General features: G+C 36.3%; 2 protein-coding genes across 2 annotated transcripts in view; one reads left to right on the top strand and one right to left on the bottom strand.

The window, feature by feature from the left end:
• polg (polymerase (DNA directed), gamma) overlaps nt 1-1,284 on the top strand; it is a 16,542-nt gene extending 15,258 nt beyond the window's left edge. The window contains exons 21-23 of the mRNA XM_028449787.1: nt 175-383; nt 471-631; nt 1,119-1,284. Of these exons, the coding sequence (XP_028305588.1) occupies nt 175-383; nt 471-631; nt 1,119-1,183 (435 nt within the window). The 3' untranslated portion in view covers nt 1,184-1,284. The remainder of the gene's footprint in view (nt 1-174; nt 384-470; nt 632-1,118) is intronic.
• Nucleotides 904-25,190, bottom strand: fanci (FA complementation group I). Its single transcript, XM_028449785.1, has 37 exons — nt 24,618-25,190; nt 24,460-24,532; nt 22,357-22,487; nt 20,803-20,956; nt 20,664-20,721; nt 20,518-20,559; nt 20,254-20,377; nt 20,096-20,181; nt 19,251-19,380; nt 19,081-19,158; nt 18,867-19,003; nt 17,888-18,068; nt 17,726-17,813; nt 17,507-17,637; nt 17,351-17,421; nt 16,355-16,469; nt 16,148-16,270; nt 15,936-16,004; nt 14,676-14,777; nt 14,413-14,601; nt 13,764-13,885; nt 13,502-13,663; nt 11,467-11,646; nt 11,220-11,389; nt 9,371-9,447; nt 9,180-9,296; nt 9,045-9,096; nt 8,844-8,971; nt 7,316-7,381; nt 7,118-7,214; nt 6,767-6,951; nt 6,568-6,624; nt 5,732-5,791; nt 5,583-5,651; nt 5,390-5,485; nt 1,440-1,544; nt 904-1,330 (listed from the first exon to the last, which is right to left on the bottom strand). The coding sequence occupies exons 1-37, from the start codon at nt 24,708-24,710 to the stop codon at nt 1,268-1,270; spliced, it is 3,981 nt and encodes a 1,326-aa protein (XP_028305586.1). The 5' UTR covers nt 24,711-25,190; the 3' UTR covers nt 904-1,267.

Here is a 25,190-nt window from a genome sequence, read left to right as displayed (position 1 = left end):
CAATAGTTGTGCATTCAGATTTTTACTTGTCCTCTGGTGTACCGTGGACACAAAGTTTTGGGAACCACTGACTTACACAATGATTGGTTTTTCTTTCTCCTCTGGGCCGCATTAGATGTTCCAGACGGATTTAGTCTCTGTGCCTTAAGTTTGATACAGTTGTTTGTTTTCCAGTTTATCACCAGCAGAGTGAACTGGGTGGTGCAGAGCTCTGCTGTGGATTACCTCCACCTGATGCTCGTGGCTATGAAGTGGCTTTTTGAGGAGCATAAGATTGACGGCCGCTTCTGCATCAGCATCCACGACGAGGTGCGCTACCTGGTACACAGCGAGGACAGATACCGAGCAGCGCTGGCTCTGCAAATCACAAACCTTCTAACAAGGTGCGCACACATTAAATTACTCCCTCCAATCACAGCGAGCCTTTCACAGACAGCAGAGCGGTAACGTTGTTCTCACTCCTGCTGCAGGAGTATGTTTGCCTATTCCTTAGGCATGCAGGACCTCCCTCAGTCAGTGGCTTTCTTCAGTGCAGTGGACATCGACCAGTGTCTGAGGAAAGAGGTCAACATGGACTGTGCCACGCCCTCAAACCCTACAGGCGTCGCCCGGAGATACGGCATCTCACCAGGTGAGTGTGAAACACCATTATTATCCCTTTATAACATTTATTTTCACATGGATAATACATTTATGTGATATAAATGCACAATGAACAGTTTAAAAAAAAAAAAAAAAAAAAAACAGTTCAGTCCACAAAAAAATCTAAATTTAATAAATGCCAGTCAGAAACAAGAGAAAAAATGAAACATTAACATAATTATACATGAAAAGAGATTTTTTTTTTTCTCTTAACATATTTATACATGAAATATTAAAAACATATATAAAATAAGCGTGCTGTTCCAAACCTTTTTCCTTTAAAACAAACATTACCTAATCATAAAAGAAGCTTTCTTACATACATCAATCAGCATCATATCTTTGCATCTATTACACCTAAATATACAACTGGCAATTATATAAAACAGAAACAAGTGAACTTTTCCATAACTGAGCACCACAACTTCATTCCACACATTTCTTCTTTTTAATGAAGAGCAAATAACTCTCCACAGGCGAGGCCTTGGACATCTACCAGATCATCAACGTTACCAACGGATCACTGAACATAGAAAGATAACACTGGACAAACATTAACAACTGTAAATAAGTGTTTATATGCTGCTTGAGTTAAAGATGTGTTTGTTTATTAATAAATGTTGTTTTACTGTTTCCTCCTTTTCTGTTTGGGCTCTGGCGTCTTCTCTATGTTCTGGGATTCAGTGGCCTGGAAGTTAAAAAGAAAACCGATCCAAAGAGTCTTTAAGAATACTGACCCCATGCATACACTTTTTAGCATTGTGTTCTACGTAATGTTTTTTAATAGTGAGACGTACCTCTTCCTGTGTGTCGTCCTGCTCCTGCAGGGCTGCATCCAGAGTGGCAGCATTGATGCGGAAATCTCTGGAAGTGCTGAGCTTCATGTACTGCATCAGATTTACCTACGCATGCACGCACGCACACAGTTTTTGATCATGTTTGTTATACTGTATTACAAATGCAGAGTAGCCAGGATTAGTAAAATTGTGCCAGCGCAGATATTTTTTTTACTGCATTTTACACAAAGTGAAAGTATATAATACAGTTGTTAAAGATTGTGTTTAAATTTTTAAATTATTATTCTTCTCAAATTAATTAAATTTTTTAATTTGTCATGAATTTTTGTATCAATTACTAGACATTTAAACTCAAGGGGTTTAAATTGACCAAGAATGCTTTGTTTGTGTTGTTTTTCATTAGTGCTAATAAAGATTAGAACGTCACAGTGGATTTTAAAATAAACCTATAGGCATTTTAATTGCAAACTTATTGACATACAAACCAGAGCTAGGTAAAAAAAAAAAACAATTTAAATCGATTTTCCATTGAATGACCTGCTATTGACTCAAAATCATATATTTAATACATTAATGTTTATATACTGGTATTGTGATGAAACAAGTTGGGAAATCTGAATGGATACCCAGCTCTAATACAAAGCAGGTAAACGGTAAGAATGTAACAAAATGACGTGGCGCGAAATAAAAAGATTGCTAATATACAAATCAAAGGTGCACGATATAAAGTCAAGTGTAAAATTGTCTGTTTTAACCCCTTACGGGATTATCAGGACCAGGTCTCCAACTAACAGGTATGAGTCTACTCTTGAGAGAACTTGACTCAGATACACTTTCCTACATCACGACGCCTCGTCCTTCATCAGAAACTTTAATTCCCAGGAAACGGCATCCTTGGCTCCTGGTCAACAACTTCTGGTCTCATCGCTTTAATGGATGAGTTGTTGTTGGCTCTTGGAATACGCTGAGTTAATTTCAATTTCATTTCATTACTCATAAAAACACATGGAGTATTACTCAGGAAAAATAAGTCCTTTCTGACTTTAAAAGTAAAAACTAGTTTCAAAACGCAAAGGCGCGCAATGACTTTTGACATAAATGATTCGTTGACTTAAAAGTCAGTTGTTTGTAGTGATGCACCAAAAAAACTACCCGGCTGAATCAGCAAACACTGCGGTCAGTGTGTGCTTGTCTGGATACAGGCCAAAGTGCCGAGGTGAAAGTAACAGATTACAAGTACTCACACTACTGTAATTTAGTTGCTTTTATAGGTACTTGCATTTTTATGAGTACATTTCTAAATAAGTAAGTTTACTTGTACTAAAGTACAGGTACATCTAAAAAAAAAATTAGAATATCATTAAAAAGTAATATTTTTGGTCACTCTTTTCAGAAAGTCAAACCCATATATGATATAGTTTCATATAATATTTCAAGCCTTTGTTTCAGGAAACTTTGATTATGGCTTACAGGTAATGAAAACCAAAAATTCAGTGTCTCAGAAAATTTGAATATTGTGAAAAGGTTCAGTTTTGGAAAATCAAGGTTTCCTGAGCCTTTAAACTGTCTCTCAGTCTGGATCAGTAGGCTACACAATCATGGAGAAGACTGCTGACTTGACAGATGTCCAGAAGACAGTCATTGACACCCTCCACAAGGAGGATAAGCCACAAAAGATCATTGCTAAAGAAGCTGGTTGTTCACAGAGGGCTGTATCCAATGATATTCATAGAAAGTTGAGTAGAAGGAGAAAGTGGTAGGAAAAGGTGCACCAGCTAAAGGAATGACCACAGCCTTGAGAGGATTGTCAAGCTAAATGCATTCAATAATTGTTGGGAGCTTCACCAGGAGTGGACTGAGGCTGGAGTCAGTGCATCAAGAGCCACAACACACAGACCGATCCTAGACATGGGATACAAATGTTCCTTGTGTGAAGCCACTGCTGAACAAGAGACAACATCAGAAGCATCTTGTACCTGGGCTGTGGAGTAAAAGAACTCCTTTTTTCAGATGACAGTAAATGTTGCTTATCATTTGGAAATCAAGATCCTAGAGTTTGAAGGAAGAGTGGAGAGTATCAGAATCCACGTTGCCTGAAGTCCAGTGTGTAGTTTCTACAGTCAGTAATGATTTGGGCTGCCATGTCATCTGCTGGTGTCGGTTCACTGTGTTTTCTGAAGTCCACAGTCTAACGCAGCATCTACCAGGACATTTTAGAGCACTTCATGCTTCCTTCTGCTGACAAGCTTTATGGAGATGATGATTTCATTGACACCTGCCCACACTGCAAGGTACCAAAAGCTGGTTCAATGACCATGGTGTTACTGGGCTTGATTAGCCAGCAAACTGACCTGAACCCCACAGAGAATTTATGGGTTATTGTCAACAAGAAGGTGAGAAACACCAGACCCAACAATGCAGATGACCTGAAGGCTGCTATCAAAGCAGCCTGGGCTTCCATTGCACCTGAGCAGTGCCACAGGTTCATCGCCTCCATGCCACGCCACATTGATGCAGTCATTCATGCAAACGAGGCCCAACCAAGCATTGAGTGCAAAAAAATGAACAAACTATTCAGAAGCCTTACATTTTTGTTTAAAAATAACAATTTTTTCATCAATCTTATGTAGTATTCTAATTTTCGGAGATGCTGAATTTTGTGTTTTCATTACCTGTAAACCATAATCCTCAACATTTCAAGAAATAAAGGCTTGAAATATTTCACTCTGTATCATGAGCCTACATCATATATGGGTTTAACTTTCTAAAATGAGTGACAAAAAATATTAAACTTTTTCATGATATTCTAATTTTTTTTAGATGTACCTGTATGTTTTAAAGGAAGTAAAGTCATTTGTTACATTTCTACACCAAACCATTACTGAGTTAATTATTATTTTTGTTTGAAAATGATCAACAGACATTGTGAAACTACAAAAAATTAAATGACCAGACAACAATCAAATGCATCACATCAAAGCTGACCAACCAGATTAAACGTAATGCACAGCGCCAAAACAGCATTGAATGGAGGTTATTTTCTCAGTTTTAGAGTTAATAAATTTAGCTATACTTAGATAATTCTATAATTCTTAATAATTGTAAATTTTGACAAACATTTTATTTATACAGATGCCTTTGTTCCAATTATTCAAGATTTGGTCTCTTCCTTTATAAGGTTATACATGAGATGTTTACTGTATGCAAGAGAACCATAGCAATATTTATTACCAAAAATAAATGTGGTAATAAAAACTTTTACGACACTACTAGTACTATTTAATTGAGCTACTTTTTACTTGTACTTGAGTATTTTATTTATGACTTATTTGTACTTGAGCACAATTTCAATCACATAACAGTACTTCTACTTAAGTAGAATATACTGTATCAGTACTCTTTACACCTCTTGCCAACGTGTCCAGTGAGCGGCCATATTTCCACTCATCTGAGCACTAAAGCCTCTTCTAAGCAGAGACTGAGACGGAGCATGGGGTGAAAACAGTGATGTGTTCAATCTCAGGTGTTAGTCAAAGCTACATAAAAGTTACAGCCCACACCACTGAGACGATGACTGGGAAATGAAAAGTGACATGCTCCAAACACGAGCCATATTTGAATCGCACACAGGCCAAAACATTGGTGCAGTACTGAAAGAGGAGCTCATGAATGGAAAGTCCAAAGTATGAAGGCCCTAAGACTAAAGCTTTCGAAACTTTTATGTTACAAAAATGAAAAATAATTTTTTTAAACCAGTTAGATTGGTAAAATTGAAGCAAAACACTCCCATACACTGTCTCCAACTTTTAAAGTCTAATAGTTTTTCATCTACAAAGATTTGTAAGACATTTGTTACTCTTCACTGGAAATGTTTTTTGTTTTTTTCATATCGTATCGTGAGTCCTTTATCGTATTTTCTTACATCCCTAGTAAACAGTGCTGGAGTTTACCTTGGATTTCTTTGACAGTGTAATCAGATACTTCTCGTACTGCTCAATGCTGAAGATCAAGTTGGGAATGGCCTTGGTCTCACGCAGAAGTTTTGCCTTTTGAACAAAGGAAAAATATGATGAGTCTCCAATATTAGATTTGGTTTCTGTCATCTTGTCATGTTATCATGAAGAAAAAAAAATTCATTCGCACCAATGCAACAGCATTCACTTCACCCTTCTTCTTTTTCTTCTTGTCATCTGCTCCATTGATTTCTCCGCTCTGTCGGGAAAAGGAAAAGACAGCGTTTCAAGAAAATTAACTTCTGTGTCATTGTCATACAGGAGGAAAAAACAAATCACCTGAACGTATGTGATGAAGGAGTAACACTGAGGGGTCAGGTGAGTTCCTGACAGTTTAACCTGGACGAGAAGCAGAAACAGTTAATAAAAAGAATTTAAATTAGTCAGGGTTGGGGTCAATTACATTTTTCAATTACAATTACATCTTCAATTATCCATGTTCAAATACAACTCAATTATGATTATCATGGCCGACATTTTTTCCAATTACAATTAACATTACAATGATAATTTTCCCCCTAAAAGCCAACTACATTCTCAATTACAATTAATCGCAATTACTGAGTCTGAAATAAATGACCTTGTGTTAGCTTTCTGTTATGATAACGGGTCAGTTTTGACATCAGCTGTAAAATAAACTAAAAATAATATCTATCATCAAATTAGTTTTTCATCCCTTGGTTACCTTGTTAGGCTTTGTTACCCATGAAAATATTAGTATTAATGTTTTTCGCGTCTGAGCCTTTTTTCTGCCAGTACACCCCTCGATTAAATTATTTTTTTTTTAAAAGATCCTCAAGAGAACTGACAGGTAGTGGAAAAGTTAATAGGAAACATATTTTAATAATTGTTAACTACATATGTGTAAGCCGTAGAACATCACATGGTTCCTCAGGTTTAATTAAATTGTAATTGACAATTTTATATAATTTACTATTACTATTACAAAGTCAAATATCTGAACTCAATTACAATCCAAATACAGTTACAACAGCAACAGATTTTTTTCCAATTACAATTATGTCATAATTGTAATGAATCATCAATGATAAAATTACAATTAGAACTGACCCAAACCCTGTTAGAGTGGCTGTTTGTTGATAACTCTCACTTACGAGCTTCTCAAAGCGAGCAGGCAGGGAGCCGGGCAGGCTGCCACACACCTGGATGTACTGCAGCAGGAGCAGCAGCAGCAGCAGGAGCAGGAGCAGCAGCAGGAGCAGCAGCAGCAGCAGGAGCAGGAGGAGGACAAAGCAAAACAAGTGTCACACAAAGTGGTCTGAGCTCAAACTGAGATCACTGAAACAAACGCACATATTTAACCAGCGTGGTGAGGATGGTGTAGGTCCGAGGCAGTTCTTTGAGGAGCGTGATGGTGCAGCTGCCCAGCAGCAGAGCTGTCTGTACCAGTTCGTTCAGAGCTGTCAGCAAAGTCCCGAGCTGCAGCGTCACCGCCTTCTCCACTCGGTCCTGATCAGCTGGCATCTGGGTGGCGTCTGCTACGGGTATAAGAAAAAATCAATTTGGTGATAATTATCGTATGGATCCAAAAAATTTAATCGTATCGTCAAATTCATGGTAATGTACACCCCTAGCATCAGGGTAGACGTGTGAACAACATTCAGTGATACATGGTCAGTTTGAGAGACAAAGGCATCTTCTTACCAACACCCAATCTTTCAGAGGCCGTCTGAGTTTTCTTCCTGGCAATGAGCCAGTCCACTTCATCAAGAACTCTGTTGATCTGAGACAGGACCAGCAGCTGGAAAAAGGTTAAATATAATATGTTAAAAAGAAGCTCAAGTCAGAAACAGTCTGGGATGGATGTTTGTTACAGCTTTTAGTAAGAAAAACAATGCTTACCGCTGCGGTCGGAGCAGTTTTTAGGTTAACGATTGCAAAATGAGATTGTTTCTCTACCTCCACGTCCTGATTATAGAGAAGGAAAAACAAAACAAAATGTCATAACTCAGAGCAAACAACACTAACAGACAGGGCCTGTACTATGAAGCTGGATTTCCACTTATTGTGCTAACTTCCAGGATTTATTTGATGTGTCCTGTACTACGACGCTGGCTAACTTCTTACAGGGCTAAATCACCATGGTAACTTAGGATAAACACCTAACCTGGTCAGGACCAGGTTATGAAGTAGATAAGATCTGAGAAAGTACTAAAGTCCCACCTCCTGACCAATCAGTTCTCTTGGAAAATGAGCTGTGCATAGTTAGAAAATCCTGGTTGGTGCAGATCTGACAGCTGCGTTAAGGAAAGAAGGATAATCAATGGATGAATGCAATCCTTTCATTTACTGATGATCATTTAGTGATGCTGTCAGCATCAGCAGGAACACACTACAGTGAAACAATGCGCTCTCATCCCAGTGTGTGTGTGATAAATTGAGGACTACCTGAATAGAAACACGTCTATGCTGTAATAAAGTGAGACTGATCAGAGCGCTGTTCATTTATCATCCCATACATTCATATTGTATAATCTCACAGTTCTTACCTTCCTGCTTTTTCTGCAGCAACAGTGTTGTTTTTTGTCTGAATTATGGATTTTGATTCTTTATATTTTTTAAGAATTATTCCTCAATTGTTACATAAATTACTCGACACAGTTCCTCAGTGATTGTGATTGGTCTGACGCTGCAATCTCCCCCTTTGTCACAAGAATGTGCGTAGGCTGCCTGACATCACCTGGGTTAAGGGAACATATTTATATCCTGCTTCATAGAACAGGGACTCTCTGACGGAGAATGTTTGGTTAGATGAAGCTAACGGAGAGATGTCCCGGATATACTTATCCAACTTTGTAGTACAGGCCCAAAATGACACCAAAAATACACAAAACAACAACAAAAAAAGACATTGACAAAAATGACAGGAAAATTTACATGACAACAAATATATCCAAACATCAAACAAAACGACTCCATAAACACACAAAACAACAATAGAAACTAACAAAATGACAAAAAAACAGGCTCCTACAAAACAAAAACAAAAATAATTTTTCAAAGCAAATATAAACAATGCCAACAGAATAAACATTATACTTTAAAAACACAACAATAGAAAGTTTAGAAACAAGCAAATTGAGAGAAAAATATACACAATGACAAGAAAAATACACAAAAACACTCAACAAGCAAACAAAAACACACAGAACATAAACAAAAATGACAGAAAAATATAAACAATGACAACAAACACCAAAAAAGTTTTTTCTGTATTAATGCTTGTTCAGCCACATTGGATAATGATTTATCAAAGCACTGTTAAAGCCATCACCTTATTCTGCATGTCTGAACCCAATCCTGACACTAACTAGCAAAATGACTTTACTTATCAACACTTTGATAAATCCGCTCTTAAGAATGGTGTCACCTGATCAATATCACCCAGTTGACAGTGGATGTCCTGGCAGAGCTCCAGCAGCAGGCTCACAGGACTCTTATAGAGAACGTGCAGGTGGAAGAGAAGTGAGAGCAGTCCCTTCGCAAAGGTCGAGTCCTCTGAAATAAAATCAATAAATCACTAAATCACATCCACATCACACATCGTTGCACAGACATTACAGTCACTCACCGAAGCTGGTCTCCTTACAGATTTTCACGGTCCATGTGATCATCTGAAGAAACTGGTGATTGGATGCAGATGTGTTAACAGAATAAAAAAGCTATGATTGATTTTTAATGATCAGACTTTGGGGGTAACATGTACCTGTTGTGAAGAGGGCTTCAGCTGGCGTGAGAGCACAGTTAAGATGCTGACCAACAGCTGAGCTTCTTTGCTGTTGAATTCTTCCTCATCACCACTTAACTGAGTGAACAGCGCCCTCTATTGATGCATAGGACAGTTTACATTTATTGTAACAGCTGGTGAAATCTGTGCCTGATTAGGCTGAAACACACCTGAAACTGTCTGATGTAAAAGTAGTTCATCTCCGTCACGTTACCATCATCCATGTTGGCCTCGTCTTCTTCAATGTCTGTCAAATGGACAGAAAATTATACATTTATTACAATGTGTGTTTCAAATCAAGCAGTCTGACTGTTTGACCCAGGTCTGTCAACTCCATTTTAGTTCAGGGGCCAAAAGCAGACGAGTTTAATCTCAATTGGGACACAGATTATGGTGGAAAAACAAGCAATTTCAACATTAATGTGGTCTGGTTTGCATTTCCACGTATGAGTGATATGTAAAGTATGTAAAGCACCAACAATATCCAGTTAATTAGATAAGTCACATATTTCAGTCCCTGCAAGATCTTCACTTAATTCTCCATGACTTTGTGACCAATTTTTATCTAATTAAAGGATAGTTTTGTGGATTATTTTGTGGAAATCTGAAAGATTTGGGAAAAATGTAGAGTTCTTTAGACAAGTTGAGGTTAAAAATGATATATCACGTAATATAACCATGGAAAAACTGTGAGACCCTGGAAATACTGTGACAATTCAATAAATTTGGAGGGACTGAGATATCTACAACTGAATTATTTTGTCATTTACACAATGATTCATGTTTTCTTAGTCATTTTTCTTTCTCCCATTGGCCAAGTTGGATGCTCTAAAGTAGGGGTTCTCAACCTAAGGGTCAGGACCCCATTTCACTTTTTTTCTGCAACTACACCAAACTTGTCATATTTAAACCTATTTTAATAATTTTTTTTCTTGCCATATTTTTGCTCCTTTTATTGCATTTTTACTACATTACTCATTCCTGTCACTTTTCCATGAAATTTCGATGCCTTTTCTGCACATTTTTCCACTTTCAAGACATTTTGGGCAGTAATAAACCCTGCCCACCACTTTTCCCTCCTAATGTCATATATGTTGACCCATTATTGAATAATATGACATAAGTGATGAGGTTAAAAGTGACAATAATTATTACGCTTTTATTTAACCTCTTTTTGTCATTATTTTTTGCCAATTTAACCACATTCACGATTTGTCATGCCCATTATTTGACAGTGTAATGTTCGTACAATTACATTACCCCAAGATGTTCCTAGTTTTAGAGATATTACGGAGGTGGAAGAAGGTTGTCCTTGAGAATTTGCTTAGTATAAGAGTATAAGTCCGTATCAAAGATAACACCTAAGTTACTGTGGTGCTGGGTGAGAGTAATGCCATCCAGAGACACTATTTGTTCTGATAATTTCTCTCTGAGGTGTTTTGGACCAAATAAAATCACTTTGGTTTTATCCTGGTTGAGGAGGAGAAAGTTATGGCTCATCCAGGATGTGATGTCTTTAAGACAGACCTGTTCATGTCTGTGTTCAACCACGTTCAGGTACAGTGGGGGTCCTTGGTATCTGGAACCTTTTTTGGGGGCTCACGGGCTGAAAAGGTTGAGAACCACTACTCTAAAAGGATGGATTTGGCCCCCAGGAGAAAGTGAAAATGACTGAGAAAACATGGATCATTGTGTAAATTACAAAATAATTCCATTGTAGATATCGCAGCACCTCCAAATACACAAATTCAATGAAACGCCACAATAATTCCAGGGGTATGCAGTTTTTCCATGTTTATATCACGTGATGGCAGTAACTTTCCAAAATCCTGCAATTTTCCTCAAATTGTTCCACAAAAATTATAATTACATAGAAATTGTTCACAAACTCCTGCAGGGAGTGAAACCTGTTACTTATTGCTTGGATATTGTTGGTGCCTTACATACTTTACATATAATTCATACGTGAAAGTGCAAACTATAGCACATTAATGTTGACTTTGATACATGCGGTCTGACCCATGGTAGAAAGGAGCTGAGTCATCTTCTCGGTGTGTCGCTGCTGGCAGGTTGTGAAGATCCTCAGCAGACCGTCCAAACACAGCAGAGACAAGCTGCTGCTGCGCTTCTCCTTTTTCGCCGATTCCTCCACCACGCTGGGTATGTTGGTGTAGCGCCACATTAACACACTGTCACGACAAAGGCAAGCTCATGATCGAATAAAAAGGCTCACAGAAAACAAATACAAAATACTGATGTTTCAAACCTCGTCATGTCACACAGGAAACGGAAAGTCCTATCCACGTTCTGTCCATCTGGACCGTCTGTGTGTCCCATCTCCTCCAGCTGCTGGATCTTCTGCACGGCCACACTTACCACATAGCGCACAAACTCTCCACTGGCCCGGAGTACAGAGAGAGCTTCCTCTTTACTTTGACTATTTTCCCTGGAAATGGACAACAATATACAAGTTCAATGTCCCCACAAATAAACTGAAACAATAATTCTGGAGCAGACTGATGAACTCAATGGCGTCCCCTTCAGCCGGGTGCTTTAAACATGTTTCCTCAGCCTTTATTGCAGATATTTGACCTGAAATATTTAGACTATTCTTCAGCATTTGCGCATAGCATCCAAAGTAAACACATCCTGACTTGGATCAGAGCAGTTACAGCCTATTAGAAAACCACACATAGTATAATTTATTGATCTATGAAGCCTACACTATGTCTGCAAATGTTAGAGATCATCTGCCCAAAAAAAAGATGCTAAGATTGAAATTGTCGCTTAAACGTTTGTTTTGATTTCCACTGTAAACACTATTTTATTGACTTTATCGGAAAAGTTTTACCCATTGAATTGTGGGATGTGGAGTCTCATAGACCAGTGGTTCTCAAACTTTTTTTGGCTCAAATACCCCTTTCTCTTATTTCTAAATAACAATAGTAACGCCTTTGTCCGACTAAAACATTTTGCTCAATATAATATAAAAAAAACAACAGTAGAGCTTAGCGATGAAATAAATGAGTGATAACACACATTTTAAAGAATCTAATTTTGTAAATAAGTGGAATAAAACAGTATTTAGTGCCTCCTGAAAAAATTTATTTCTATGGTTTTTATCATTTACAGTCACTCCCGCTTGGTGTGGGACCAAGACTGACTCTTGTATTTTCAGTTCCTTTTAATCAAGATAATTTCTATCATCATTATAATGAATATCATTTTTAACTAAAAAACAAACATAATAAAACTCCATATTTTTAATGCTTTCATTTGTTAATTTTCCACTTTCTCTCTGAAGTACCCCCAATAGTTCCATCGCGTACCTCCATTTAGGAAAACACTGTCAAAAAAAAAGATGTAAAGACTGAAATGGTTTTGATTTCTATTGTTAAACATTTTCTTCTTAACATTGTCAGAATAGTTTTGTGGAGTCCTGTAGATGGATGCATTGAAGTGGTTTTACTTCATTCTTTCTTGTGTTTCTTTGCTGGACTAGATAAACAGTGATTTTACCTATTTCGTTCCCGGTATTACCTCTGATATTATGTCACTCCTGGACACATTCAATTTCGGCTGGATTTTGATTTTTTCCTTGTAAGCCTCGAAATAACCATTTGCCATTGTTTTGCCTCAACTTTCAGTAAAAACCCCAGAAAAGTGTTAGGAAGTCACTTTGGCAGAGTTTTTGGGAGCAAACACAAGAAAACTCAGTAAGAATGAATTAAAAACACTTCTAAGCATCCATCTATGGGACTCCACATCCCATAATGCAATGTGCAAAAACTTTGTCAATAAACCAAGACTGTCGAGTCTTAAACCTTTTACATCTATTTTTTGAGCAAATTACCTTTGATTTATTGATCTATGAGGCCTATACTATGACTTTATCTGATAAAAATGTCTCTAATGGCTTTAAAGATGCAATATGTGTCTTACATACCTAAAATTAAAATTTGAGTGTTAAGAAACATGTCCTTAACTACTACATAATTATATATACATTAATAAATATTGCCGACCAACCTGTAGTACCTATTTTCCACCGGTTGGGTGAGTATAAGCCTATTTATAGCAGAGCAGTGCTTGAACTCGGCCATCTCTGGTAACAAACATCCATCAAACAAATAAACGGTGCGCTACCCGTGAGGTTTACAACTAACAAACAACTGCTCAAACATCTTAACTCATGAACGCATCACACATGTAAAGCTGACGATATCACCCAACAATAAAACCCCTTGATAATAGATAGACTGATCTGTATCCATTATAACGTCTTAGTGTGAATTAATCACCGGAAAAGCGCCGTGACGAGAGTTGATGTGAAACTCATGGAGAGTAAACTGCGGGGGCTTTTGTTTGAGGGCACTCGACCCTTCCCAGATTTCTCCTTCAGGATCTCAGACAGCTTGTGGTAGCGGTTAAAGAGTTCAATGAGCTCCTCAAAGCCACTTTTACTGAAACACAGACAGAGAAGCAGTGCACGACTTAGCTCTGGAAGCAAAGCATCATGTTACTACCACGCAATGAGAGGATGGAGGCAGAAGCTTGAGCTACCTGTAGTTGGCTTTGATGAAGTTGTACTCCATGAGGACCTCATACAAGCCCATCACCAGAGCAGCATAGATGCTATTCTTCACTCCAACACTGGATCCCATAGAAAACTCAGCCGACTTGTCCTAAGTATCACAAACACAGTAAAAGGTTTATTTATTTACCATTTTTAACAACCACATACATTGAGGATTCCTATAATATGTTATGGTTTCATTTATTCACACAACATTTTTTCAGGAAATTTACTTTGATCTCTTGGTTCGACTGTCAACTGCCAGTCTTCTTCAGAGGCGTCTGCTGATCCCTTTAATAATAATTGTAATAAATCCAGCAAGTTCGATTTGTCTTCTTTTTGAATAATATGTTAAGGTTTCATTTATTCAGACAACTTTTTTCTCAGGAATTATTACGCTGAAATCAGGGACACATCAAAGCAATCAGCAGACACCTCTGTAGAAGACTGGCAGATGACAGTCAAAACATGTCAGGAGATCAAAGTAAACCATAACATATTGTATTATTTAAAAAGAACTTTCTAGAATTATTGAGGATCCCTTTAACCCTCTGATTATCCCTGGGGTCAGATTGACCCCAAGGTAAAATATTTTAGTAATATTTGAAAACAATAGGAGTGTTAATGAATGCGTACCAGTTCAAAGTCCTCCAGCTCACTCTTGATCATGCGTCTCGTGACACTCTCTAAGATCGTCTGTAAGTCCGACTGATAACCCTCTTCCTCATCATCATCATCATCGCTGTCTCCTGCCCTGTGATTGGCTGAGTGACGCATGCTTTGCAGCCATAGCAAACAGTGCACGGTGCAGCTCAGCAAATGAGCCTTAAGAGGAACAAACATCTTTAATAATAGCACAAATAACAACAAATGCTGCACTGTGTGTTTGGGTGGAGTACCAGAGGCTCCTGGAGGTAGACCTGGTCTCCGTGGGCCGTGATGCACGGCTCCAGTTTCAGTGGAGGCAGGAGGTCCTGTTCAGGCTCGTAGTAGCGCTTCACCTTAAATCAGAAAAAAAGACTCATGTTAGCGTGCACAATGTAGATTTACTGTTGACAACAGCGGGCACTCGTTACTAGGGGTGTGCGTTGCCATGAATCTGACAATACATTGTATCATTTAAAGGCTTGGAATAAACGTCCATGCCCATTAATAACCACATTTTAGGTCCAAATGTATGGATACGCCTTAAATCTGTAAAGCAACTTTGTGTCTATGATAAAGCGCTATATAAAATTGATGCATTATTATTATATTACACCCATTTAATTTTTTATTTTATTTTTTTTTGTGATAAAATGCGTAATCAGGAGTCAAATTGAGTCAAATTTCATAGAGACAGTCAATTACAAACTAAGATATTATTTTTTTAAATTTTACTTGGAATTTTTCCATTTCTGAAACTGATCCAGAAACAGTATATTGATCTGGATCCCCTAAAATGCAATGGTATCTTCCATGGCTTAAGGTCTATCTTTGGTTAAAAGTTTCGTCAAAATCCGTCCAGTACTTTTGAAGTAATCCTATTAACGGACAAACCAATAAAGAAATAAACGCTGGTGAAAATATGACCTCCTACTAAACAATGTGATATACATTGCGATATATTTCAATATTAATAATTACACATTTCACCTCACAAGTACAAAATGGCATGAAATACAATTAATTTCATTTTTTTTAACTTGCGAGAACAGGTAAATGGCAACTAACTGTATTTAAAGTACCATTATCAAAAACAAGTGGTATGTTTATCAACATTTCAAATGAGATTTTTCAAAAAAGTTTAACTTTTGCTTCTACAACAGATTCTGATTCTGTTAATTGCTTAAATTTGTTTTTTTAACAAGTAAAAACATACATCAATAAAAGTGCCCAGTATGTTTTATAATAATAAAATGCAATCAACTTCCAAGCTAAAATGCATTAAGGAGTGAGGTAGTTTAACAAGGTCTGACGTGGTTCACTGATACCTAGTGACCGGGCGTTTACGTGCTACGCATATGTTGGCGCAATTACAGTAAATGTTTTTTCCCGTTAAAAAACATGAATTAAAAAATCAATTTGTACATTTTTTTGGATCAATACAATAATTGCGCTGTGAAATATTGTGATGTATTGATTTTTTTCTTACATCCTTACTCAATACACACACCAACCTGTGACAAGAGGGTCTGCATGATCGAGCTCGCAAGTTGTGAATTGCGTCGAAGGACTTCATAGAAACCCTTTGAAAAACACACAAAATCCACCAAAGAAAAAGTAGTTAAGATTTATTAGTTTTTAAGTATTATGATGGTTAAAATCTGCAAAAAAACAACAAATAAATCAGTAATTTGATTACATTGGAATTATGGTAAAGACTTCTTACCTCGTACAGCATGAGACGCACATCAGCCTGCTGACTCAGGCAGCGCCGCAGGCTGCTGAGGATCTCCAGGCAGAACGCTTCGTTAGCAGCAGTGTTGTATCGAGAGTGAACGTCAACTTGGATCTATAGTGGTTCAACAAACATTTAATCAAGTTACTGTATGCCCAAACAAAGACAACAATAAAGGCTAAGCTGCGTGACGTCTACCTGGCTGGAGGAAACGGCCTGGCTGCATTGGCTCGAGGCCAAACTTCCCAACACTTTGAAGTTCTTGAGTAGCAATAAAAAACCAGTCACTGCTGACTTACGACCATCCAGCTGACTGCAAGTGTCAGAAAACAGTCCATTTTATACCTCAAATACATACATGATGCTTATACTGTATGTCAGAGACGGGCTGGTTTTATCACAGTGGGAACACAAAAATGTCATTTTCTAAACCAAAGTTCACATGATCAACATTCATGTCAGCATTTAGAATAATCCAAGCATTAACACAGGAAAAAAACAAAAAGCTTTGTGTATGTGTTTTTGTTGTATCGTTTTATTTTTGGGGTCAAACTGTGTATGTTTGTTGTCATTTTGTGTGTTTTTCTTATCATTTATCATATTTTCTGTCACTCAGTGTATTTTGAAGTAACTTTTTGTAGTTTTGCTGTAATTTTGTGTATTTTTAAAATTCTTTTTGTGTATTTTTTGTTTACATTTTGTGCATTTTTCACTTGTTTTCTGTGTTTGGAGTTATTTTGTGTATTGTTTTATTTTTGGTGTCAAATTGTGTATGTTTCCTCGTCGTTTGTGTGTGTTTTTGGTATCATTTATCATATTCTTTCGCTCTGTGTATTTTTTTTTGAATAAATCTGTGTAGTTTTGTAGTAATTTTGTGTATTTTTTTATTCCTTTTGTGTATTTTTCACTTGTTTCCTGTATTTTAGGAGTTATTTTGTGTATTTTGTTGTATTACTTTATTTTTGGGATCAAATTGTGTATGTTCATTGTCGTTTTGTGTGTTGTTCTTATCATTTATTGTATTCTGCTGTTGCTCTGTATTTCTGGAGTAACTTATTGTAGTCTTGTTGTAATTTGTGCATTTTTTAGATTCCTTTTGTGCATTTTTCACTTGGGGGATTTGTTTTATGTGGTTCACAAAAAAAACAATGTACATAAATACATATATTTAAGTGCAAGCAATGCAGTACATACCTAGAAAACATGGCCTTACGGAGAACAAGGATCAATGCATCTTTCAAAGACATGCTGACCTTGAGCAGAGGCTAGAGTTTATAAAGAGAATAAAAAATAATTAAATGCCACTTTTACATAAATGTGCACATTTGTGTGTTTGCCCTTTTTCGTCACCTGCACAGCTTTCAGTAGCCCCTGAACTGTGGCCAAAGGCAGATGTGACAAGTAGTCAAAGGTTTCTGTCACTTTAGAGGAAGACTCCAGGAGGTTCAAGGGAGCAGAAGCTACAATGTCAGAAAAAAGCTCTAATGGAAAATAAAACATGAAAAAAGAAGTTAGCATTGAGACAGCATTAACTGGCATTTCTACTTAAAAAATAATAAATCATATTACCCAAGTAGTGATTGACAGGTGAGGCTGTCTTTGTGACCAGTCGGTTCAAGACCTGCTCCAAAATCTCTCCTCTAATTGGTTCATGCATCTGTCCAGTAAAGTGCTCATAAGTCACTGGTTTAAATCTTTAATTTTTGAAACCAAATGCGATTAAAATGTTACCTTAAAGCCCTGGAGCAGTACTTGTCCTCCTAGCTTACATGTCAGCTGGGAGGGGGAGCGCGCCACAGAAGCGGATGCATCCGGGGTTTTACCAAAGGGTCCGGCTTTGGCTCCAAACGTGTCCATGAGGAAGAATCCCAGCTGCACCAGTCCCTGAGTGACGTGATCCCATCCAAACACACTGCACAGAATAGAGAAAACTTTACACTCTGGAACTTTCAGCATAAAAACAAAAGCTCTATCCTATTCAAAATTATCTAAATCATAAGGGCTGCTGTTTAAAGATTTAGGCATGAGAGAACTTTATTCTTCTAAAAGAACACTGAAAATATAATAGCACCACAGAAAAAGAAGAAGCCAGTGAACATTAGAGATATAAATGCAGGAATGGTTGTTTACTGCGTTTAAAATGTACTTGTAGTAAACAAGTACTTAAGTTTCATACAAATCTCTTTGCAATCTGTTCATTTTTAAAAACATTTTATTTGTAGCAATTCTGTGAAAGTTGTCATATTGTATTTTTTTCTCATTTGGTGTCTTTTGTATTTTTTCTAATTTATGATTCATTTCTTTTCATTTTGTGTGTTTTTGGAGTCATTTTGCACATCTTTGTCATTTTGTACATTTTTTTCCATCATGTTTTAATTGTTACTATTTTTTGTCAATTTTTGTTTTCATTTTGTATACTCCTTTGTGTGTGTGTGTGTGTGTGTGTGTAGTTGTTTTGTGTTTAATCTCGAGTCATTTAGTGTGTTTGTGGAGTCCTTTTGTGTATTGTATTTGTCATTTTGAGTATTTTTGTAGTCATCATGTGTGTTTTGTGTGTAATTTTGTGCATTTTTGGTGTCACATTGCATCCATTAATTCATTTTTGTACAATTTTTCTGTCATTTTTTTTTGTATTTGTTAGTTTTTTTCTGACAGTATTATATTATGTGGGGAAACAGCTTTTAAATATGAGAATAATGCTTGGTGTAACCTGTTCTGCACGGTGGCCAGGATCATCTTAGCCACACTGCAGTGAGCTGGGAGGAGGTCCTGTAGGAACTTGGATCCCTGCAGGAGCTGCTCATCCTTAAAGCTCTTTACAATCGCTGCTTTCAGCAGGTCAAACACCTACCAAAGACAAAAAGGAAATGATTGTAACAATCCAATGACACAATGGGGGATGATTTTCAAGAAAAATGTCTAACCTGCTCTTCATAACGCTGAATTCGTGCCACTGAGAGCAATAAGGCCACACTGAAGGGACACATGTCCCCATTAGATGTCTGCAAAAAGGAAGTTCACGTCTTAAATTAAATCCACACTAAATGTACCATGAAAGGAAAATCACATGATGGATGAGATTTGTCTTTAAAACCTTAAAGCTTTTGAGGAACTCTCTCCCGAGCTCATGGTCGAGTCGTACAGCAAAGACAATGTGGAGGATGGATGTGCCCTCCACGTGTCGGAGCTGGTCCTGTGGAATGGACTGAACCTCAAGATCCAGACTGAACAAGAAGAAGAATTCAAGGATTTTTAATTGTCATTATGTGCATGAACATGTACACATAATGAAATAATGTCCGTATGTTCCCCGTTAAGCCCTTAAAGAATAAATAGATTAAAGACTAATACTATGATGAATGGACTTGATTTATATAGAGCTTTATTCCTACACTGAAGTAGTGTCAAAGCGCTTTACAATATCATCTCATTCACACACCAATGGGAATGAGCAGCCATGCAAGGGACTGGTCAACCACTGGGACCAACTTAGAGTTCTGTGTCAAGGACACTTCGACACATAGACAGGTATAGACTGGGATCAAACGCCCAACCTCTCGATCAGAAGACGACTACTGATAAAAATTTAAAAAAAAATAAAAAAATAATAAAAATAAAATAAAAAATAAAAAAATAAAAAAATAATTAAAAACTAATCAACTAGTAAAAAAAATAAAAAAATACAAATAATAAATTAGAAAAACTACTAAAAATAGAAAAGCTACTAAAAACAGAAGAACTAACAAAAATATGAAAACTAATAAAAATAGAAAAAGTAATACAAATTGAAAAACACCAATAATATAAATAGAATACATACAAAAATAATACAAATATACAACAATATACAAAACAATAATAATAACAATAATAAATTATAATAATGGATGTAAATGTTAATGAGAGTCAGAGTAAACACAGAATACACAGTTCACTCACTCTCCATCTTTCTGCTCATCTTCCTGCTGAAGGTCTTGCTCCTTAAAGAAACCAACGATCCCGTCTAATATCTGCTTCCTACAGCCCTGTTGGAGTGCACAATGACAGTCATATGTTTTGGTTGCCTGTAAATGAACATATTATCATCTTGCACATACTTTTGCAGATAAAAGTAGCAGCTGGTAAACCAATGGTGGGATCTCCTGCAGATCCAGTTTGGGGAACATCCGGAAAACTTTCTCCACGAGAAACAGCAGCTCCTCAGACGCCAGAGGTACATCCCTGAAATAAAGCAGTAGGAAGAATGCTACATGCTAAAATTTAAGATTTTTTTTTTTTATTAAAAAGCATCAAAGAAGGAGAACACACAACTACTTAGAGGTTCTCAGAATAAAATGACAAAGTGAACATAAGGTGTTTACCTAAACATGGTGGTCAGGTGGATGACAGACTGAGCCTCCCATCTAGATCAGATAAAAGATGCACTTTGGTTTGTAGCATCTGACATATTAATATTAGAACTGGATTAACATTCAGCACATCCTAATGGTAACAAAGATGTCTTCACCTGCTGGAGCAAAGGCTGTTGATCAGCTGTTTCTTGTATTCCTCACCACTGAGTTCACCTAAAGTTACATTAAACAGATATTTTTAATAACATGCTCTTTGCTGATGTCACCTGATAAATACGAGTGTCATAAAGTTACCTTTGCCATAAGACAAAGCTTCACAGGCAGACAGAGCTGTGAGAACAGTAGGAAACAGCTCCAGGGATTTCCCACATCCCATTTTCCCAGACTTGATAGCGTCAACAAATAGGGATGCTAGTTTTGCCAGTGCTGGTCCAGACAATGTATGCGTCTGTGGAATATTCAAAAGAGCAAATACTGAAATCACAAATATAAATGCTTCAAGCAATGTATCCCTTAAGAAAGCCAAGGAGTGGATAACAAGCTCCAGCAAATAGAAAAAAACAGTGAATTATGTGAATTCAAGTAAATTATTAGACATGTTTTGCAATTTCAATATTAAGAGCATTAGTTTTATTTTGTCATCTTTTTATTTGAAGACAGCTTTGGATCAAAGGTGTATTTAATGACATTTAATTAACGGACAGTAAAGTTGTTACCCAAAGCAATTTAAACAAATGTTTTAATTTACACAGTACAAAAAATGTATAACAACTTATAAGTAAACACTGGCAGAAAAAAAAAACTATTCAATGTATGTATTTATTTATAATATTTATTTATTCATTCAATTGACAATGCACATTAAAACAAGAAAATTCTAAGAAACATGTACCTGTGAATATGCAAAATTATAGCCAAAACTACAAAATAAAGACCTAAGATGCTATTCTATTATATTATTATTTTCTTCTTCATGTTCTTTGAATAAATGAGATCTGGGATAGAAGGAATTTTGACTCTTTGAATAGTCAGATATATTTTACGTTGGATTAATAAAAATTAACATTTTATACAAGGTTTATGTTTTAGCTTTTCATGTGTAATTTCCTCCACAATAATCCCAAATGCTCTAACTTTAAACCAGTTTACAAACATAATAGTACGTCACTAGAGCTGTACTGCTGCTGTTTTGGAGATATTTCTGGGTTTTTTTTTTTTTGGTTTTTTTAAGGAAAATACCTTTGTAGACACAAAGCTATGTGTGCTCAAAGAGAACGGTATTGATCCTGGCCAAGTTATGACGAGATAAGCGAGTATAAACACACCTGGACTTACATAAAGCCTTACATAAGAAAACATGACTGGAAAATGTCTTTGACTAGATTAAAATAAGAGCTTGATGTGCATTACTTTGTTTTCATGCTGTACATTACCTGCTGTCACACATTTTACACTATTTTTTTGGTTGTAAAAAGCAGATATTTACATTGTAAAGGCTCGTAAATCAAGCTCAAGGGAGTTTTAGCCTACCACTCATTTTTAATTGTATGAATTGTAAAATTGCTGAGTCACTTTTGGCTGGTGAATGCAGTTTTCTATAGAGCAAGGAAATCATTTAAATTCCTTGCTCCACAAATGGTACAGTTTTAAGGATTTATTGCAATGCAATTTATGTTGCATGCCAGTTTGACACTGATTACTATTGAAAACCATCATTATGGTGGTTTTTTTCTTCTAAAGCAATGGTTACCCTGTGATTGGTTGTGCTCTGACACCCTGGGGCTTAAATTTGACACTAGTGCAATAGAGGATCTACAAACACACTGAAGCACTTTTCTTTGTTTTTACCTCCAGCATTAAAAGTCCGATGACATCAGCTGCTACCTCGGTTTGAAGATCCCCCGACTCACAGAGAGGCACGCAGTGTTCATAAACCACAAGTCTGCGCCTGGATCCTTCTACAGAGCTGGAGGGAGAGCCTAAAAACACACACACATATTGAGGAGATGTTGTGTAGTAATAAAACTGTAAACAAAATAGCATAGAATAGAATATAAAATGTCAGAAAAAGTTAAAAGTGTAGAAAATGAATGCATTTGTAATACACACAGGAATCAATGCTGATTATAGTTTGAAGGAATCACATTTAAACAGTGAACTCAGAAGTATGGAGAGAATGTTAACCATTTGTGCTTTACAGACACAGTGAGGCGTGATAAGATGTTATCTCTAGGTGAGATTCTCCAGATGGGTTCACAAAGTTTATTGAAAGCACATCCAGTTCCATGGTTAAGGTTGAGACAAAAAAAAAAAAAAAAAAACTCCATAAAAGATTAAAATATCTCACTCTCATTGGACATATTTTAATAAGTACGTGATTTTTCTTTTGTTTTTTTTTTAAACTATTAGTTGTCATTATTTTCCTGTTAATACACAAGGAAAGGTGTGTGGAAGTGCAGGGTAATGGACTTTCTGATAATGAGTCTATGGTACGCTGTGTGCAGACTTTGGTGCTTCTTTTAGCTTGAAGTCCACATTTTTGTGTGTGTGTGGGTGCGTGTGCGTGTGCGTGTGCGTGTGTGTGTGTGTGTGCGTGTGCGCGTGCGTGCGTGTGTGTTGATGCCCTTTAGTTTAGGGTCGCCAAACACCAAACGAGCAACATCAAGTGAGGACATCACAAATAGTGGTTCAGCATGAATGGATCCTTCTCTGCCACTTGACATTAAGGATAGTATTCAAGACTTTGTAAGTACAAATGAGCTACTGATTATTTACAAATGACTGGTAATGTGTCTGACTACAGGTTGGAGTAGGTTAAACACTTTCAATGTATTTGAGAGAAGAAGAAACGGTGACTTTGAGAATAAAGTCTTAATTTATGAGGAAAAAAAAGTGTAATCTTATGAGTATAAAAAAAGTCATAATACTACAATTAAAAAGTTGTCATTTTCCAAGAAAAATTGTGTAATATTACATGAAAGTTATAATTTTATGACTTTAAGAGAAATATTTTACCGACTTACATTTAAATTATGATCACAATAAAGTTATGACACCACAAAGGAGACACTGACTTCATTTGCTCTCGACTAGTCATTTTTGTCTGCTGTCAATGTTTACTTCCAGAACAGAGTATTTTTTCTCATATTATTACATATTACAAGTTTTTTCCTTATAATATGGTGGCTTTATTTATTCATGTAATAATACGACTTTATTCTTGTAACAATAAAAGTTTATTCTTGTAATAATATGACTTTATTCTTACAAAACTACAAGTGTTTTGTTCAAAATATTACAACTTTATTATTGTAATATTACAAGTATATTTTTGTAATATTACAAGTTTATTCTCATAATAATACAGCTTTATTTTTGTATTATTATTACTATTATCATAAGATTAGAAGTTTTTTTTCCTCTTCCTGTAATACTACAACTTTTTTAATATTAAAAGTTATTCTTGTAATATGACAACTTTACTGTATTGTATTATTTCTCATAAGATTACAAGTTAATAATACAAAAATAAAAAATAAAGCTGTGACATTACGACAATAAACTTGTAATATTACAAGTTTATTGTCGTAATATTACAGTTTTATTTTTGTATTATTATGACTATTCTCATAACATTGCAAGTTTTTTCTTTATTCTTGTAATACTTAAAGTCTGTTCTTGTACTAGTATGACTTTAATCTTGTAATATTACACGTTTATTTGTGTAATGCTACAAATTTATTCTTGTATTATCACAAGTTCACTCTCATAACATCAAAAAATGTATTCGTGTAATTTTAGACGTTTATTCTCGCAATATAACAACTTTATTCTTGTTATATTACATTTCACGAGACAATGATCTCATAGCGCATGCGCGTTAGTGACTCACTTGTCCTGACTGTTAAAGAATGATTTTAGAACCACAACTCAAATATAACAAGTGCTTACCCTTGAATATCCCTTTTAGTGTGGCACCAACATTATTGCCTTTCAGAGCACAGTTAGTAATCACTTTGACGAGCTAAAGAAAACGTAAAAAGATGTTAGACAAGGGTATTTTGCCGTAAAGCCGTACTTTATAGTCTTAGATTAGCATAGTAGCTTACCTGGTCGTCCGTCAGTGAGGAGATATACTTCTGGAGCTCAGCAGTTCCCTCTCCGTCCGACAAAGTTACTATTTTATCCATGTCAGCCTTCATGGCTCATTAAAGGTTCACGGTTACTATCGGTAGGGTAACCACCGTTTAAAGCATTAAACGTTGTTAAGAATCTATTAAACACCAAAAAACCTATTGGTTTTTAGCTCTGTTTACGTTACACTTACACAACGCTGAGCAAATTTCCCGCCGCGTACAGCACTTCCTGTTTTGTTCTTCGGTTGCCATGTTCAGCACAATAAATCCGCCGTGGTTGCCAAACTTGCCATGTTCAATCCCGTCATTCAGAAAGTCGAATTGAATATGTCAGTAATAGATAATAGGGGCTTTTAAGGAGAATATACACAAAATTCAAAAGGATCATTAAGTAAAACGCAAATAAGTTGCTTTAGGTGTAATTAATGATTATATGTGGTTCCACAGCTTCCCAGTTTTCCAAGTTTTGTTGCAAAGGTTGTTGATCAACAAAGGTACGTGTTAAAAATTAACTTTTGAACTAATTTATGCTGAACTGACACTGAC

This window comes from Gouania willdenowi, chromosome 6 (assembly GCF_900634775.1).
Source record: "Gouania willdenowi chromosome 6, fGouWil2.1, whole genome shotgun sequence".
NCBI lineage: Eukaryota > Metazoa > Chordata > Actinopteri > Blenniiformes > Gobiesocidae > Gouania > Gouania willdenowi.
The sequence above is the reverse complement of the archived record's forward strand: the minus strand, read 5'-3'. Positions and strand labels throughout refer to the sequence as shown.

Bases quoted from the DNA above. Each gene is read 5' to 3' on its own strand.
- fanci (XM_028449785.1), bottom strand. From the start codon at position 24,710: ATGAAGGCTGACATGGATAAAATAGTAACTTTGTCGGACGGAGAGGGA. The intron at 16,005-16,147 runs GTAAGAAGTCTT...TGTTTTTCAAAG, and splicing joins TGCGTCTCATGCTGTACGAG to GGTTTCTATGAAGTCCTTCG. The intron at 6,952-7,117 runs GTAAGAAGATGC...TTATACCCGTAG, and splicing joins CTCTGAAAGATTGGGTGTTG to CAGACGCCACCCAGATGCCA.